Source organism: Eretmochelys imbricata, chromosome 23, assembly GCF_965152235.1.
Source record: "Eretmochelys imbricata isolate rEreImb1 chromosome 23, rEreImb1.hap1, whole genome shotgun sequence".
NCBI lineage: Eukaryota > Metazoa > Chordata > Testudines > Cheloniidae > Eretmochelys > Eretmochelys imbricata.
In genome coordinates, this window is record NC_135594.1 from 1,248,092 (window position 1) to 1,266,062 (window position 17,971).

Here is a 17,971-nt window from a genome sequence, read left to right on the forward strand (position 1 = left end):
CAGCGGTTCCTGGGGGGTGCGGGACGGGGGGGGCTTTCGGGAAGGCGCTGGGCACGGACTTGGCGGGTCTGGTTCAATGCCTGCCTCTGCCCCTGACACTGCATCTCCCTGGGCCTCAGTTTCCCCGTCTGTAGCAGAGGGAATCATCCTTCCTTTCTCCCCCCCCTTAGGCTGTCTGGGCTAGTTAGACCATCCCCCTCTCTGTCTGTGCAGCAGCCGGCACAATGCGGGCCTGATCCCAGCTCGGGTCCCGGCCGGTCCACCGTAATTCAAGTACTAACGATCTACATAGACCACTGCTCTCTCCTTCTTTGCTGGCTGAGTTACAGTTGGGCCTAGGAGCCCCAAGCATGGCCCAGGAGCCCCTTGCGCCCGGTGCTGTACAGACCCAGGACAAAAGGACACTCTGAGTATTAGTCAAGAGATGGCAGCTGGATCCTGGCAGGCGGGAGAGCACGAGGGAATGAGACGATGCTGGCCAGCACCCAGGCAGGGCTCTCAGCCCACCGGCCACCTAGCCGCTGTCAAGTTTTTTTTGGGCAAAGGAGGCTGCTTTGCAGAGCTTTACGGGGAGGAGCGACACCGGAGAAAGCGCGAAGGGGTTGTTTGAACTTTCGACAGGCGGGCAATGGAGGCTGGTGTCCTGGGCCGATGGGAGGATGCTAGACGGAGCCTGAGACAACGGCCTGCCTGGGTCAGTCGGCTGGTGTGGTCCCCTGACCCAAATGAACAGAGCAAGCTCTTTCCCACTGGGATTACCGTTAAGAACTGATTGCAGTAGCACGAAGGGATCATGGCCCCAGCACGCCGGGCATAGGCCGCTGTCTCCCAGGGAGGAACGCGCAGCCGGTCCCACCGTTTGTGCTGTTTGACCCAGTCCAAGTGATGACTGGGCTCACTTCGTAACTTCGGCACCGGGCGATTATTGGGCATAGCTCAGGAAGCAGCGCACCCAAATCTGCTCTGGGTTTGGACTGAGCAATGACTACAGCACCGGGGACTAAGCAACACCTGGGGAGTCAGGATTTGACCCGGCAACTCCGGGTTACACCCACAGCAAGCCAAGTTGTAGGAAAGAGATCTTTACTGAGCATGCACCGAGGCCGGTGTCACGCAGTGAGAGGCCTGCGTTGGTCTGGTAGCCCCAGGGCCCAGCTTGCATTCCTTCCTGGGCCCTTGGGTATCACACCAAAGTAGCCAGGTCTCCCTTGAAACTGGCCCCTCTTTTCCCAGCCCCACCCATCATGTGACACTCTCAACCCCCATGGGTGCATGTCACTTGCCTTCACAAAACCCGGCCCCCCCATCAGGGCCCCCTGAGCAGAGAGGGTGAGGGCTGGATGAGCCATGGAGGCATCCCAGCCCCCCCAAGCTTGTGGCGTCCAGGGATGACATGGGAACTGAACTGAGCCATGCAACAGGAACAGTTTAGTCTGGATTCAAACCAGCACCCTTGAGGTGAATGGACCGACACTTCTGAGCCGGCCAGGGCCCTCCTGTAAGACAGAAGTAGGCAGGATTTATGGACCCCCAACTTTCCTTCCAGGTCAGAGGCCAGGGCCTCAGCTGGTATCAATCAATATGGTTCCATTGCGGCCAACAGCGTGCGGAGTCTGCGGCCACCATGTGAACTGCACAGTCTCAGATTTGAAGCCAAACGGGAAGGGACCATTAGAGTCTCCTGATCTGACTCCTGCAGCCGGCTGGAGCACCGAGCTCTGTAGCCCGGCATGAGGCTGTTTTTTTGTGTGGTTGCTCCCCCTTATGGAGAGAGGTGGGACAGGGCAAGCAAAGCCCCTTGTTATTACAGTGTCTGTCACGTACTTCAAGATCAGGCCTGCTGCACCTGGGAGGAGGGGTGCGGATCCTTGTTTTACAGAGAGGGAAACTGAGGCACAGAGGTGCCGGGATATGCCCCAAAGACACAAGGGCTGGCCGCTCCCCTGCTTTGCAGCATGGGGCATTATCTGCACCCAGGGCTGGGAAATGCTGCCACCCTGCTGAGCGAGTGGAGAAGATTCCTTGGGCCACACATTTGTCTCCTTCCTTGGAGGTTTTTAAGGTCAGGCTTGACAAAGCCCTGGCTGGGATGAGTTGTGGGGGCTTGGTCCTGCTCTGAGCAGGGGGTTGGACTAGATGCCTCCTGAGGTTCCTTCCAGCCCTGATCTTCTATGATGACACAGGGTGCTGGGCTAGGGAGTTTGTGGCAAGAGCTGGGGACAAGAACCCAGGCGTCCGGGCTCCCAGCCCTAACCACGAGCCCCCACTCCCCCTCCCAGGGCCGGGAGGAACCCAGGCGTCCGGGCCCCACCCCCCAGCCCAGGGCCGGGAGGGAACCCAGGCGTCCGGGCCCCCACTCCTCTCCCAGGGCCGGGAGGGAACCCAGGCGTCCGGGCCCCCACCCCCTCCCAGGGCCCCGAGAGAACTCAGGTGTCCGGGCCCCCACTCGCCGCCCAAGGCCGGGAGAGAACCCAGGCGTCCGAGCCCCAGCCCCGCCCAGGGCTGGGAGGGAACCCAGGCGCCGAGCTCCGGTCGCGCAGGCGCGGGACAGGGGTGACCGTGCGCAGCCAGGCCCAGGGGGCGGGGCCGAGGCCGCGGCCTCCCCGCGCTCTATGGTTCCCGCTGCCTAGAGGCGGCTCTGCGCGGGCCGTAGGGGAGGCCACTTCCTGTTCTCGCTGGTCGGCGCTTCCGGCTGGGCCTGGCTCCGGGCCCCGCGGAGCAGCGGAGAGGCCGGGCCGGCGCGGCGGTGAGCGGGGGGGTCTGGGGGAGAGCTGGGGGGCAGGGGATGGGGGTGGGGCCGTGGTGACGGGGGGGGGTCTGGGGGAGAGTTGGGGGGCAGGGGATGGGGGCGGGGCCGTGGTGACGGGGGGGGGTCTGGGGGAGAGTTTGGGGGTAGGGGATGGGGGCGGGGCCGTGGTGACGGGGGGGGTCTGGGGGAGAGTTGGGGGGCAGGGGATGGGGGCGGGGCCGTGGTGACGGGGGGGGGTCTGGGGGAGAGTTTGGGGGTAGGGGATGGGGGCGGGGCCGTGGTGACGGGGGGGGTCTGGGGGAGAGTTTGGGGGTAGGGGATGGGGGCGGGGCCGTGGTGACGGGGGGGGGTCTGGGGGAGAGTTTGGGGGTAGGGGATGGGGGCGGGGCCGTGGTGACGGGGGGGGTCTGGGGGAGAGTTGGGGGGTAGGGGATGGGGGCGGGGCCGTGGTGACGGGGGGGGTCTGGGGGAGAGTTGGGGGGCAGGGGATGGGGGCGGGGCCGTGGTGACGGGGGGGGTCTGGGGGAGAGCTGGGGGGCAGGGGATGGGGGCGGGGCCGTGGTGACGGGGGGGGTCTGGGGGAGAGTTGTGGGGCAGGGGATGGGGGCGGGACCGTGGTGACGGGGGGCGCGGGGGAGTCTGGGGGAGAGTTGGGGGGCAGGGGATGGGGGCGGGGCCGTGGTGACCGGGGGGGGGTCTGAGGCAGAGTTGGGGGGTAGGGGATGGGGGCGGGGCCGTGGTGACGGGGGGGGTCTGGAGGAGAGTTGGGGGGCAGGGGATGGGGGCGGGGCCGTGGTGACGGGGGGGGTCTGGGGGAGAGTTTGGGGGTAGGGGATGGGGGCGGGGCCGTGGTGACCGGGGGGGGGTCTGAGGCAGAGTTGGGGGGCAGGGGATGGGGGCGGGGCCGTGGTGACCGTGGGGGGGGTCTGGGGGAGAGTTGGGGGGCAGGGGATGGGGGCGGGGCAGTGGTGACGGGGGGCGCGGGGGAGTCTGGGGAAGAGTTGGGGGGCAGGGGATGGGGCGGGGGCCATGGTGACTAGGGGGTGTCAGGGCATGGGGGGTGTCTGAGGGAGAGTGGGGGGGCTGGGGATGGGACTGTGGGGAGTCTGGGGGACTATCGGGGAGGAATTCGATCAGTACATGGAGGGCGAGGTGGCTACTGAGGATTTTAGGGGGGAGAAATTCCTGGGGATTTGAGAGGGGTCGTGGGGCAGGGGTCGTGGGTTCCTGATCTCCTGCATTAGACTAAGCAGTTTGTGTCCCTAGCGGGGTGGGGGGGGCAGTTTGAACCCAGGCAGTGGCCCCACAAAACCAGCCACTCTTGCTGGTCCAGCTGGAATCATGGTGGGACCAGCCCTCCTGCCTTGAGTGCAGGGCTTTGGGCTAGCCGAGCTCTCGAGGTCCCAGCCCTGATTCCAGCCCTCAGAAAGCCTGGTGAGCAGCTGCTAGTTACTGGTTCCTGTGGCCGCAGCCCGTCCATTTTTTAACTTTCATTCGCTGGCTGAAGCATGGAAATCTCTGTCCCCTTCTCTAATAGGGAAATAGTCCCAGCCAGGCAAGCGAACATGCTCACCAAGCACCCACTCAAGTCACCGTACGCTGCCAGAGCAGCAGGCCCCGCTCTGAACCCTCTGGAAGCGCGGGTCCGAAGTAGATGTTCATTTGCTCCAGCAGTGCATGATAACAAGACCCTGGAGGGATAATGACAGAGAATCATGACCTCGAGGGGGAGACAAGCTGCAGGAGAGAAGGAAATCTTAGCAACCAGATCATGATCCTAAAAATGCCCTCAAGTAATGAGCTAGGGACAGGATATACAGGAAACTGACCACCATTGTCACCATGTGCGTCTGCATGGTCTCCATGAGCTGCCACTGCCCTCTGCGGCTGCCTCTTTAAAAAGCACTGAAGTATTTGTAGCCCAGGGCAAAGGACGAGAGCCTAACGTGGTCTGTCAAAAATCCCTTCCTGTCATAAGAACCGCCATTGTAGAACCAGACTGGGGGCGTTGTGCTTTAAACTCCTGGCCTGGGAGTGGGTAATGGGCTATTCTTGTTCCATGAATGCCAGCGATGGAATTCTGCCTGCGTCATTTGTGAAGCACAGTTGCCTTAATAATATGTTGCTTCATTGCAGGCTTTTCACCAACGTGATAGCCAGGCCCCGCCGGGGTCTTTCTGGATTTCCCACAATGGTGTCAGTTACAATGGGTAAGTCTGAAATGAGGCTATTTTGATTTTTGAAGGTATCCCCCTTCTTGTGTAAACAGAGATCTCAGTAAGACGATAGCCCCGGCGTAAAGGTGCTCAGAAGAGCAGATTTTATCGCTAACTTTTGTGGCATATTTAAATGTCAGAGGAATTCAGCGGCTGGTGCTTGAGCAGCCAGGCTGATGTGTGACAGCAGCTGTGAATGCTCGGCATGTGGTGCCAGGGATCTGTGTGCTAAACCACAGAAAAGATACTGAAGTGACATTACGATCATGACTGAAACCTCCAAAGGCCAGGAAATCCAGAGATAAAGCTCGTGACTCCACTGCCTGTTGCAGCACATAGAGCATAATGTCCTGCTGTTGTTTAGAGTCCTCTGCAATTCTGATAAACTTGAGGGTGGATTATGAAGAGTTCGTACTTTAATTCTGAGTTTTGTTTCATTCTCACTTTACTTCATGAAGCTTGAGCTTAGAATACATTCCATGCTTTCAGATTGAATGTACCAGCTGATGATGTGATGCTGCTTTAATTTAGGTTTCTCTCTCCTCTCTGTGTTTCCAAATGACTAAGAATTTGATGGATAAGGAAGCTGCAGTGAAGCATTTTCAGTAATAGCTGTGTGATGATTTGTGGCTCGTAAAGATTTAGCCACCCACTGATTCTTTTCCTCCCCCCAGAGAAGTAACACCAACATCTTCATGAAAGAATAATGTTGAATCTACACAAAACTGGCTAGAGGGAGGGAAGGAAGGCATCTGCTTGGTACTGATTTACCCTGCTGCTGTGTGGGAGTCTCAGGACTTTCCAAGTAGCACTGTGGGGACTCAAAGGTTTGCCTGAGGGCCAGAGTAGTGACTCGCCAGGAGCCCAGGAGATGCATCTAACTGACCTATAGTGCATCAGGTTGTAGTTTCCCTGTGGGAGGCACTGTACAGCCACAACAGAGAGATGGTGCTTGCCCCAATGAGTAAACAATGGAAGTGTCAAACCAGTCGACAGCCAGCCAGGGAGTATCAGGCAATGATGAGACCATGTTGGTCAGCACAATGGGCAGTGTTTTCTGATCATCCACAGGCTATCGCGTTATGGTGATTTATGATTTCTCTATTTTTTGTCTGTTTCTCTCTCTCCCTGTGTCTCAAGCAGTTGTCACTGCCACTGCATGTATTGGCTGGCAGGATGACTACTCTGTGGGCCTGCAGCTCTTGTCAGATCTCTGCCTGGTTCGAGGGCAACAGAGCAAACTGCTGTTAATTTAATCACATTACTTAGGATCTGTTTTGTGTCTTGCATCTTTCAGCAACATCTGAGTGGATTCAGTTTTTTAAGGAAGCTGGGATTCCTCCAGGCCCTGCTGTCAACTATGCGGTTATGTTTGTGGATAACAGGTGAGGCTGCAGCGAGACACAGGCAACAATTTTCCATCACTTAAAATAAAATAGTGGACATGAACATCCTGAACTGAACATGCTTCACAGTGTCAGCGGCAGACTTATTTCTTCATTAGCCCAGGCTAAAGGAAAGGGATACATGCTAAACATCGGGCGCGCTCTGTGCTTACGGCAGCTCACGTCCCTGCTCCCTGCCTCAGCGGGTGAGAAGACATGCTGCTTTTAGAATACCTTGCAGGTGTAAATAGCCCTGTGTATGTTAAGTATTAATTGTCTCAGGGTGAGTTAAACGTCTCTTGAGTTGAATAGGGACTTCCTTTCTGGGTGGGAGGGACAAGTTTGCCACTAAAGAATCTCTTGGGTAATTAATTGTTGGAGGATAATTAGCGTTGGAACATCTTCCCCAGGGGTGTGGGGGATTCTCCATCACTGCCAGTTTAAATCAGGATTGGATGTTTTTCTAAACATGCGCGGCAGGTCTCTGGCCTGTGCTCTGCAGGGGGTCAGACTAGTGTTCACAATGGTCCCTTCTGGCCTTGGAATCTTGCTCCTAGCCGTTCTAGTCCCCATCGTTCTGTGCGGAGTCCTGAGCTCCACACCCTGCAGCCCCAGTGAGGATGCTGCTCACATTGCACCAGTATTCTTTTGCTGGGAGGAATGGACATAGCTCTTCGCTCCAGCCTTTCAGCAGCGCTCCTTGGTCACCCAGCAGGGGTGACACATGAGACTTCTGTCAGATGATCTGACCCTGAGCTTCCCAGCACTTGTGGGCATGTAGATCCTATGATATATTTTGCAGGAGAAAGAAAGGGTATTAGCCCTGGTGTCCTAGCCAAATTCCAGTCTGCTTAATTAGTTACATTAATATTAATCGGATACCTGATTCTCTTTCCCTTCCAGCATTGTGAAGCCTAGCTGCGTTCTGTTACCAGCTGCTGCCCTCCATCGCAGAGCTGAGATATGATCTTTTTGTACTTTAATTATCTTGCATGGGGTTCATGAGGGTCAGTTAACTTGTAAACACTTCGAGATCCTCCAGTGTAGGGTGTGGAAAGTCTTTACCCATTGATGAAGTATTTTCTCCATGCTTTGTTCTCTACAGAATCCAGAAGAACATGCTGCTGGACCTGAACAAGGAGATCATGAATGAGCTAGGGATCACGGTGGTGGGGGATATTATCGCTATCCTCAAGCACGCTAAAGTTGTTTACAGACAGGTAATCTGTCTGTCGGTGGGTTGGTTTGCACTGGTCACACCAGTTGGTTGGTTTGCACTCTTCCTCATCAGTGTGAGCTCAAGTAGGCTTTTCTGTGTGGACAGCCGGAGCTTGGTGCCAGGCTTTTGAACCACAGGGTGTAAAATAGTCTAGGAATCAAATTTTCTAAACTTCAGTGACTTCTGCCCTTTGGGAATGCCTCTGGATTTCCCCAGAAGCAAGGCTTACATTGGGAAGTGAGGATAATTAACCATCGGGACAGCTTTCCAAAGGGTGTGGTGGAGTCTCCAGGATTTGGAGACTTCAGCTCAAGGCTGGATTCTTCTTTCTTTCAATTGCCTGCTACTGGGTTGGATCCAGGACTCACTGGGGTAAACCCTCTGGCCTGTGTTGTGCAGGAGGCCAGACTGGATGATAGTGGTCTGTTCTGGCCTTAATAGTTATGAATTTTAAAGATGTGGCAGCCCATGAAACCCTTCCTAGTGTTCTAACGCATTCCCATAGCACCTTCCATTTAAAGCTCTCCGCCTGCTCTGAACCCACACAGCCAGGCTGGACAACAGTCCAGTGGCGTAGGAGGGGAGCCTATGCCCCCGTTTTGTGTATGGAGTAAAGCGAGGCAGCGACGTAAGGCTGCATGACTGGGGTCACATAGCAAGTTACTGGCAGAGTTTGGAACAGAACCCAGGAGTTCTGACTCTGGCCCCTTTCTCTGAGCACTAGACAGTGCTCGCTTCCCGACGGATGCTGAACTTGAGAGGTGAGGGGAAAGTGCTAGACATAAGCTCATTCCTATGCCAAACCCTGGGCAGAGAGCGGCTCTTACGCTGCATTGGCCTGTTTGGAGCCGTCCGGCCCATCTGAGGGAGCCGGGTGTCCATGCTGCTTCAGCCCTAAGAACCATCCCGAGGGGAGTCCGAGAACCATGCGGGTGTTTGCTCTGCTTGAACGGAGCCTTCATATTGCGTTGGGACTTTGCCTCCACGCTGTCAGGGAGAGCAAGGGTGACGGGAGATCCTGTCGAACGGGAAATCGCCTTGGTCTCTTTTAGGAGATGTGCAAGGCAGCTACTGAATCGGTGTCCTCCAACCAGCCAGGCGCGCAGTCCGAGCACCGCAGGAGCGCCACCAGCGGTACGTACGGGCCCGCGGGACCGACCCTGGGCTTCGGCACGCTCCGTAAATCGGGTCTCTCCTTCCCCCTCCTAAGCTCCGGTGTTCCGCCTCGCGTCTCCTCTGAAAGGGAGTCTCACACCTAATCTACATATGCTGGAGCATGTGGCAGCTGTCTTCATCTTCAGTACTGATCTGTAGCCCATGGAGACCTCAGGTCCCAGCAGAAGATGCGCTGGCTTGATTCTGTCAGTCTGGTGATTCCCACTAGGCCTGATGTTGCCTATGGGCTGCTCCTCTGTATTCAAAGGAGGGTGCCGTTGTCTGGGCCACGCTTTGGCCACTCTCAGCTTAGTGGCTTTTAGCTTCCCAGGACGCAGTCTCTTGTCTTTATGAATATGGTACTAGAATTGCTTGGGAAATGACTTCGTTGCTGGCTCTCCTGCTTTCCTGGGGTGTAGGCAGCAATTGTAATACCCGTCGTCCTCTGCACCGCTCCGTTGTTTAACGGGGCAGGGCTAGCACACAGGGATGCTTTTTCCTTCTCAGCCTGACCAAGCCCCTGGGGGTTGGGAGCTAGGGAGCAGAACAGGAGCCCCGCTCCATCATGTACGCTAGGAATACGTCACCGGTGCCTGATGCTGCTCTGTCACCAGCTATTCTTGCCTTCCAGCTGCCACCCGTATGATCGCTAACAGTTTAAGCCGAGATTCGCCACCTGCTACCCCTGTCCGTAGACCCGACACCAGTACGTCCAAAATCTCTGTTACTGTGTCCAACAAAATGGCTGTGAAGAATGCAAAAGCAGGTATGAGGGAAACCTCTGAAATGCAGCATTGGGAGCTTTTTTTTCTCTCATTATTCTAAAGTGTTAGGTACTGTTGCTGTGAGCTACTTACCCGCTGCTGTGCTCCACCCCAGAACTGGTTGCGTTTCAGTGGTGAGCGTGGTGATTTCTGCCTGGTTGTGTGATTACTGATTATGTTTTGTGATATGGACCTGTAAGGTGCTGTGTAAATGTAAATTACCGTTCTAAATAATTGGAGGGGGTGGAATCTCAAAATTACCATTATATTCATAACCTCCCACTTCCAGGTCACCAGTTCAGATCCAGCCTAGTCTAGAGGTGCTGCCATCTAGTCGCTGTTGGTGGTGGTCATGGTTCAGGAATTTCTGCCCCTCTGTCCCCTCTTGTGGTCTTGTCCAAGTGCACCTATTCCCTCAGGATTCTCCCGCTCTCAGACTGGGATACGAGGCTATGGCACTGTGCTTATGCCCAGCAGGTGCTGCTGACCTCAGAAGCCACAGGTCTGTTCCTCTGGGGCTTGTGACCAGCACTGGACACAGTGACCCCAACCAGCCCTCTTAAAACAGAGCATTGTTTAATCTCAGCAGGAGGAACCCGGCCTAACAAGAGAATAGAGCTTAAAACAGAAAAAAGCCCACATGGGTGTTTACCTGCCTAGAGGCTCGTCTTCCTTTGGCAGAAACCCTAGCAGACTCAGCTTCCTCATCACCCTCAGCCTCAGGAAGTCGGGGGGCAGTTTCTCCCCGTTAACTGTCTATCCAAACCAATCTCTCTCCCCTCCACGGAGCATGTTTCTTTAAATCCACCTCAGGCTTTTGAGCTCTTCCCCATTCCTGAACTCTGTGTGTCCCAGTTCTGGGAAAGCTGGGTTTGGCGGCAGCATATCACAGTTAATTGTCTGGGGTGTTTGCTATGGGGCTCCTATCTGGGCTGTTGTCTGTTTTCCTAGGTAGTTTCCTGTCCCCCTGGTTACTTAATTAATGCAGTGTGTGCATAACAGTAAACATTTCTGCAATACTCAGACAAACATATAGAGCATATAAAATTCATAGATCGTTACAGGCAACTCCAAATCCATCAATGGGGGTCTCAGTCCAGGTCCCAGAGGACAGATATTCCCTTCGCTGAAATCCACCCCCACAACTAACAACAATAAGTGGTTGTCAATATTCCCAGCAGGGGAGCCAAGGGCTGCATGATCAGCAGAGAGCGAGCTCTCCTGGGGGATGCGGGGGCTCCCTCCAGGGCTACCCCCTGTATGTACTTTGTTGGATAGAGGATGTCAGTCCCACGGCTGGCAGGCCTGCTAATGATAAAGTCCTACTCAAATGGCAGCTGGGTCACAGGTGATCTGCACTGCACGGGGACTTTGGGGGAATATTTCTGCCAGTTGTTCTGATCCAAAGTCCAGCACTGAAATGTACTTAGCAACTCTGGTTTTGTAGTTGCCTCATTGTTAGCTGGGTCCTGTATGAAAGGAATATGGTGGAAAAACAGGGCCACAGAAATAAACCCAACCGTGTTCTTAAATCACTGCATAAAGGCCTCTGGGCAGAAGTGGTGACCAGGGAACCTTCTGGGTCATGTAATGATCTCCCAAAAGCTCTTTGGATGGAACAGGGAGCTCAGACTAGTTCGTGGGAAGACCGGCTGGAACAGAGCAAATGGCCTCACGGATAGCTGAATTGGCACACCCAGAGCAGCTGGCAGCCCTGCCCCAGTTCTGGGGATGAAGCAGTGGAGGGAGCTTTGGAGTGAGGTCTCCTTGTGGAGACTTCAGTTAGTTCTACCAGATCCACTCCTGAGCAGTGCGGTGTGGTCACCAGTGACGCTACAGCCCAGGAGAGGAACCAAGTGCAGCATGGGATGCAGTGTCCGTAGTGTTCTTTGATGGGTCTCTTTCTCTTTCCCCAAACTGTTCATCTGCAGTGGATCTGGCAGTCACTGAGGCCAAGCAGCTGCCTTCTCTGCAGGCCTTCTGGAGAGCAGAGAGTGCATCACAGCTGCTCTAGGGTACTCAACTCTGGCCACAAAGTGTGACTGGTGGGGCTGCAGAGCTGTCTGCCTTAATCCGTCCCTAAATATTGACTCCTCTGCCCCGAGCCTCTGGAAGCAAAACGCTTTATCCAGCAGGGTCCCCGGAGTGCGGGAGCTGATGGGGTAAAGCTGGAGTTAGCAGAGTCTGATCTCTTCTCCCCTTTGGCTTTTCCCCAGCTTTATGCGATCCAGCGGACGAGAGCCTGGTGGGCCCGGTGAAGCGACGACGAGTTACAGCGGAGATGGAAGGGAAGTACATCATCAACATGCCAAAAGGTACCACGCCCAGGACTAAGAAAATCCTGGAACAGCAGGCAGCAAAAGGTACCACTGGTATGTTCTTAGCCCCTTGGCAAAGTGTGTGTCTGTGCCTTCCCCAGATCCATTTGGCACATGGACGAACCCCGCATCAAGAGAGACCAGGTGGAGGAGCTCATATCTTTTATTGGACCAACTTCTGGTGGTGAGAGAGACCAGCTTTCAAGTCACACAGAGCCCTCCATCACGGCTGGGAAGGAACTCCCAGCAAAGTGCAAGGCGGAACAGAGTTTAGCACATTCAGTCTTACGATCTGTGCTAGCGACTTATGCTAAACAATCTGTTCCACCCTGTAGTTAGTTGTGACGCTCCAGGTACGCTTCCCAGCCCTGAAGAAGAGCTCTGTGCTTGTCTCTCACCAGCAGAAGTTGGTCCAGCAAAAGCTATTACCTCACTCCCCTTGTCTCTACTGTCTGACATGGGTACAGCTGCACTGCCTGCCCCCTGATGTCTTACAGCGAATGTGGCTGCTGGTGATTAGCAGAGACCTAGTACTTAAGACACGCTTGTAAAATAGAAGGTGAACGGTACTTCCACACCTGCTCAACGAGGTCGTGTGACGGGGAAGGGGGGCGAGCCACATCGAACCAGCCCTGTGAGACTGACAAACTAGGGGTCACACACATGAGGCCTGATCTAGACATGGATTTGGTACTAGTGGGTGTGATATCATTAACAGTGTGGTTATACTGGTACAGCCCCTAGTGTGGAAACATTTATGGGTACCGAGGTGCCTTGTACTGGCACAGCTTATTCCTCTCCCCATGTGGAAATAGCTGTACTGGGGTAAAGCATCTGGGCACTGCGTCCACATGAGGGGTTGTGGACATTCAGTTAGGCTGCTATAGTTGAAGTGGGGCAACTTTTTAGCCTAGACAAGGCCTTCGTGTATGTGGGACTTTCAAGGGAGGCCTGAAAGCCAAGGTCCTGTTGAGAGTCATGCGGAGAGCCCGAGAGCACCTGGCTGGTTTCTGTGAGAGTCCTGGCCAAGTGCTCCTTTCCCGCAACGTCGAGCAGCATGTTGTACCCTGGCCGCTGTGCTCCACTCCAGAGGTGGCTGCATGTTAGGAGTGCTGTGCACACACGAAGTCTTTGCAGCTCTTTGTGAGCCTTTGGAAGGAAGAGTGGGAGAGGCATGTCAAATATTCTCCTTCGGATGTCGGTGTGGGTACCGTCTGCAGTGGGGTTTGCAGCATCTGCTGCCAACGGGCCGGGGGGGGGGGGTGGTATTTATAGAGGCAAGGTGGCCATTTCCTGCTGAACTTGGCTCACATCCGACGTGATGCCCCTTGTGGGTTTCCTAAAACCTTCCCCAGTTTCCTTCTTCTGAAAGCCTGAAAGCCCTTCTCTCATCTTTGCTGCTGCCAGGTGTGCCCAGGACATCTGTGTTTGACCGGCTGGGAGCTGAGATGAAGGCAGACACAACCACTGGGAATAAGGTGAGAGGGAAGGGTGTTTCCATGGTGGTGGAACCTGACTAGCTTGTGAGAGAGCACAGGGGCTGCGAGCGCCCTGCGTCCTGGCCAGAAGTCCCTTGCTGTGCTCTGTGTTCCATTGAAATCCAGGGCATGGCTCACCGTGAGGATGGGACAGTCTGGCTCCTGGTGTCATAGCCAGGCGTGTACACTTTGCACGCACAGGGCAGAAATGCTGTTGGTGGAGGGGTCTCGGAGCTCCTTCTCCTCCAGCTCGGTGTTACCGCTCTGTGGCCCATCGCTGGTGTACTTGGGCTCCCAACCTGAGCGTTCCTGTTCTCACAGCCGCCTTCATTGCCTTCACGTCGATTCATTCAGGATCCGCAGCCACAGTTGAAAGGCTGAGAAGGGGTCAGGTCATTTCTGCTACAGCTGGCGTTCGTTAAATCAGAGAGAGCAAACCCTCCGCTCCCTGGCCGTTTGCGGCCTCTGTGAAAAGATTCAGGTCTGGGATCCATTCCTAGTGGACAGGTGCTCGTGTCACAGAAATAACCACGATACTTAGCGGCCTTGTTGGCCGCCTTAACCAAGAGAGGGTGTTAAATGATCCACGGAAACGAAGGTCCCCTCTGGGCCATGGTGTGCATGTCGGGGGAGGGGGGAAGCACGTGCCCTGATGCTTCTCTGCCTGTTCTGGAGGTGAAGGACTTGGGTCTCTATGGTTGACACGTAACACCTGTCACTGTTAGCACATTCACATCAAAACCTGAGGCGCACCTGAAACAGAGAGGTGGTGCTGGACTGGGATTGAGAAATCCTGCGATCTGTTCCCAGCTCTGCCACCAACCTCTGGGTGACCTTGGGCTAGTCATGCCCCCCTGTTCCTCAGTTTCCCCAACTCTGCTATGGGCTAGATACTGATCTCGTGTTGAGATCTAGAGACAGAAATTTCTACGTCAGAGCAAGGTGGTCGTGTGATTATTAACCCTCCAGAATTGTATGGCTCTCTCCAATGAACATGAAGTGGAAGAATATTTTACCGACCATGCTCCGTTTTAGGAGAAGAATAATCCCTTGCTCTGATCTAGCACTTTTTCTCAGTGCATCTCGGAGCACATTGCAAAAGAGGGCTATATAATTTCTCCCATTTGGGGAAACTGAGGTGTGGTGCGGAAAGGGGACTTTCCCCAGGTCACCCAGCAGGCAGATAGCGGAGCTGGGAACAGAACCTGTGTCCCAGTCCAGTTCTCAGTCCACTAGGCCAAACTGCCTTCCCATTTTTATTCCTTTTGCGCATGTGTGACTAATGCCTGGGATGCATTGCAGCCTACAGGGGTCTTCAGCCGCCTGGGGGACACACTGGAGGCAGAGGAGGATAAAGTCACAGAGAGCGACGACGACTGCTCCGTCCTGCAGTATGCTGGGGTCCTGAAGAAGCTCTCCAAGCCTTTACGCAAGGAAAGTGCCAAACCAGGAGTAACCATCAAAGCAAAAGCCACGAGCTCGGAGGCAAAACCAGCTGTGACGACCATTCGGCGACTTGGCAACAAGAGCACTAGCCTGGCGGCGAAGGAAAAGAAGCCGGAATCAGCGTCCAAAGTCAGTGTCGTACAGAGACTGGGCAAGCCCGCCCTGCCCACCGAGGCCCAGGACAGCAGCGTCACCAGCACGAAGAACAAAGCTGAGCCACAATTCAGGGTCACTCTAAAGAGGACTTTGGGTAGTGCTAAGGTAAGCAGCACCAGTGAAATCTATAGCGCTCAGATGGACAATACAGGGACTGTTAGTGTCTTTAAAAGACTGGGCAAGAAGGCAAACTGACCCGTGAAAAGCGCCTGGAAGGTTTGGTTCTGTGGCCGCTAGCGTCCGAACCACTTTGTCCTTCGTCTGCATTGTTACCACTCTCTTGACGTGCGTGAAACCCTCTGTGGGGGATTCCCCGAGACCCGTCTCTGTCTCCTTCGGCAGGATCGGGGCACCTGGCCCACACCCAACTTGGCTTGAGTGGAGTGTGCGTTTGCTCTGATCCTGGCTCATTCCTTACCATTAAACTCAAAGGGTGCGAGCTGCTGTGTGAAATGAGTTGGGATTCTTGCATGGTGGGTGCCTACGTCAAAACAGAACCATCACAATTGGTGTCAGTTGTGAGCCCCTTTGTCTGGAGGCCTCAGCAGAGACGACCAGGCGAGAATGGGCCATGGAGACTACGCCCCTACTCCCTCAGTGGGTCTGCGGCACGGCGGAAGCCTGGGCTCTGGATAACGGAGGGTTTTCTTCTCCCAGGCTGTTGTCCGAGCACCTTTCACCAGCGCTAAAGTTCACTGAAAGCTTTTTTCTATTCTTTTTTTCTATCTTTTTCCCTCTGCAGGTTCTTGCCTGTATCTAGGAAGTAGCATCTCGAGGTCTCCGTACAGAGATAATATGGAGTGGGGACACTGTGCTGGAACTCTTGAGTCTGAGGGTTTCCTAGCAACCTATAAAACCAAACGTAAGGGCTCCAGGACACTGCGCAGACGTGTGTTTGAATGTTGTCAGTCCAAGAGTATTAATCTAAGAACCACGGGGAATGTCTCTTCTCCTTCCGTCCTCACGCCTGCTCTTGTGCGAACATTTCTTAGTACCTTTGCTAGCGTCGCTCCACCTGCCTCTTCCCAGTACAGCCTTGCACTTGTATCCCAGGCTGGGTTTCCACCCGGCTCTGTGCAGACATTGCACTCTGAGAGGTGTGGCATGGGTTCTAACAGGTCCGTGGGCAGCTCCAGTGTCTGCCAGGAGCATGCTACGCGTATGCGTGGCCTGGATGTGTTTGGTCAGTTCAAGAAATAATATTTTGTTTGCGGGGGAGGGGGAGAGAGTTTGTTCAGACTTCAGTGGCCAGTTGCCCTAAACTGTAAAGGCTGTCCAATTCTGCACAGGGCCAGCTTTCTCTTCGGATTTCCCAGGTCAGATCGATCAGCCTCATCCCCAGAGGCTAGATACTGGCGTTGCTTTCCCGGAGGCAGCAGAGCTGCCCTCTCCTGAAGGGATTTCAGCACCCTCGTGCTGAGTGGCTTGGTTTTGAGTAGGCCGGAGACTCAGCAGTGAAGTAATTTTGCACATGTGCAAATACAAAGGCAGATGTCTGGCTTTGATTACGTCTCAGCTTCTCTGTCCCCAGGGAAGGCAACAGGCCTTGCTCCCCTTCCTAAAAGGCAGGACTCCTGTACATTATTTTCTGTAGGGAGACTAGACGGTTATGCTGCTGTGTCCAGCCTGGGACAGGAGCCAGGGTCGCTACCATGCTGTGTGGTGGACCCCACGCAAAGCCCCATTCCGAGTGGACACGTGCCTGTATCGAAGAGCCACGGGTGCAGTTGGTGCTGTCACTCCTGGGGGAAAGGCCGAGGACCGAGTCCTCTCTCCCATCTCGGTCAGAACGTAGCATATGACGGGCAGCTTGTCCTGTTCCGTGAAGAGAGGGTAGTCACAGGGCTGTGGGCCAGCTAGTTCCAATGGCAGTTTGTGCTCCCCTCTTCCCCTCCCTAAAGGGGGTTACTCCTCCCTAGTAGGTACTGGGTGGACGGGGAAGAGGTTAATGCCCGTCAGGCTAGCTGGGCAGCTGTCTGGAGTTCACAGACAAAGCTTGGCAGTGTCCCGAGAGAGGTTCCCTGGCTCTGTACCTGCTGGAACACCAGACTAAGGTGGTCACATGCAGCCCACAGACCTGGAGCATGGCGTGCAGCCGCACCCTCCCTTGGTGAGTGCTGCAGGATATTCGGGTAAAGAGCACTAGGTTAGCGCTAAGTGAGTTATCTTACTAAAGAGAGTGTAACCTGCCAGATAGGCCCCAGCTGGCAACGCTCCATCTTGGCATAGCCGGATATGCTGGGAGCATCTGTGGGACATGGCGCCGGAGCAAAGATGAGTGGCTGCCGTTGGCTTCCTTACCAACTGATTAAGTGTGGTTGTCACTGTAGACCACCTCTGCCCTAACACCAATGCTGCGTTAGCCTGCTATGTCATCGTGCGGTGTCAGGTCTCTCTCTATTGGTACTGCAGCTGAGGCGCTGGACTGAAGGACTGACTGTTAATCCAAACAACGATTCCTCCGTCTTTTATCTACTGTTCTTTATTAAGCCAAACAGGCGGTTTAATGTCTCTGGATATAGGCCTCCTCCTGAAGGAGATCCTGTCGCCTTTTTTGCTGTGGGTTTACTGCATCCCTTTAGCTTTTCTATTTTATAATCTGGTTTTCAGTGGTTGCCTGTATTGGTCTTCTTGTTTGTTCTGAAGTGCTAACTTTTCTTGTGAAACGCCCACTTTGCAGGCTCCTTAGGCTTTATAACGGGGTTAAAACAGGAGTGTTCAGCTGTGCGACGGAGATGAGGAGGAGAATCTTTGCTGCAGGGTGTTTCTGAAGGGAGGGGATGGGGTTATTGGATCCAAGAAAGGGAAGTTTGTTTTTTTCCCCCCCAAAGACAAAATAGGAAAGATGGCATAATCCATTACTGAGCATTTTCGTTGTGCCTGCGAAAGGAGGGGTAAGTGTTCTGAATGTTTTTACACTGTTGGAGGCAAAACACTTTTTTAAGGAGGAGAATGAAATCTGCACCCAGGCTACATTGTGTAGTCAGCGGCCAGGAGGCAGTAGAGATTTGTGTAATGCACTCAAGGCACGTGCCATGATTCTTCAAGGATTCAACGTGCTGTTGCAATAAAGCATAAAAAAAGA

The 17,971-nt window shown here is 54.6% G+C and overlaps 1 protein-coding gene across 3 annotated transcripts; it reads left to right on the forward strand.

Annotated features, from left to right (window-relative positions):
• The first annotated feature begins 2,674 nt into the window (after nt 1-2,674).
• On the forward strand, nt 2,675-17,971 carry C23H19orf47 (chromosome 23 C19orf47 homolog). Of its 3 annotated transcripts, XM_077840093.1 has the most exons (10): nt 2,675-2,746; nt 4,886-4,959; nt 6,263-6,350; nt 7,456-7,570; nt 8,622-8,703; nt 9,356-9,490; nt 11,705-11,860; nt 13,214-13,284; nt 14,587-14,991; nt 15,629-17,971. In XM_077840093.1, the coding sequence occupies exons 2-10, from the start codon at nt 4,941-4,943 to the stop codon at nt 15,644-15,646; spliced, it is 1,089 nt and encodes a 362-aa protein (XP_077696219.1). In that variant the 5' UTR covers nt 2,675-2,746; nt 4,886-4,940; the 3' UTR covers nt 15,647-17,971. The 3 variants fall into 3 exon arrangements, with proteins under 3 accessions (XP_077696219.1, XP_077696218.1, XP_077696217.1); XM_077840092.1 differs by lacking the exon at nt 15,629-17,971 and having other exon boundaries at nt 14,587-15,325; XM_077840091.1 differs by lacking the exons at nt 2,675-2,746; nt 15,629-17,971 and having other exon boundaries at nt 4,870-4,959; nt 11,705-11,851; nt 14,587-15,325.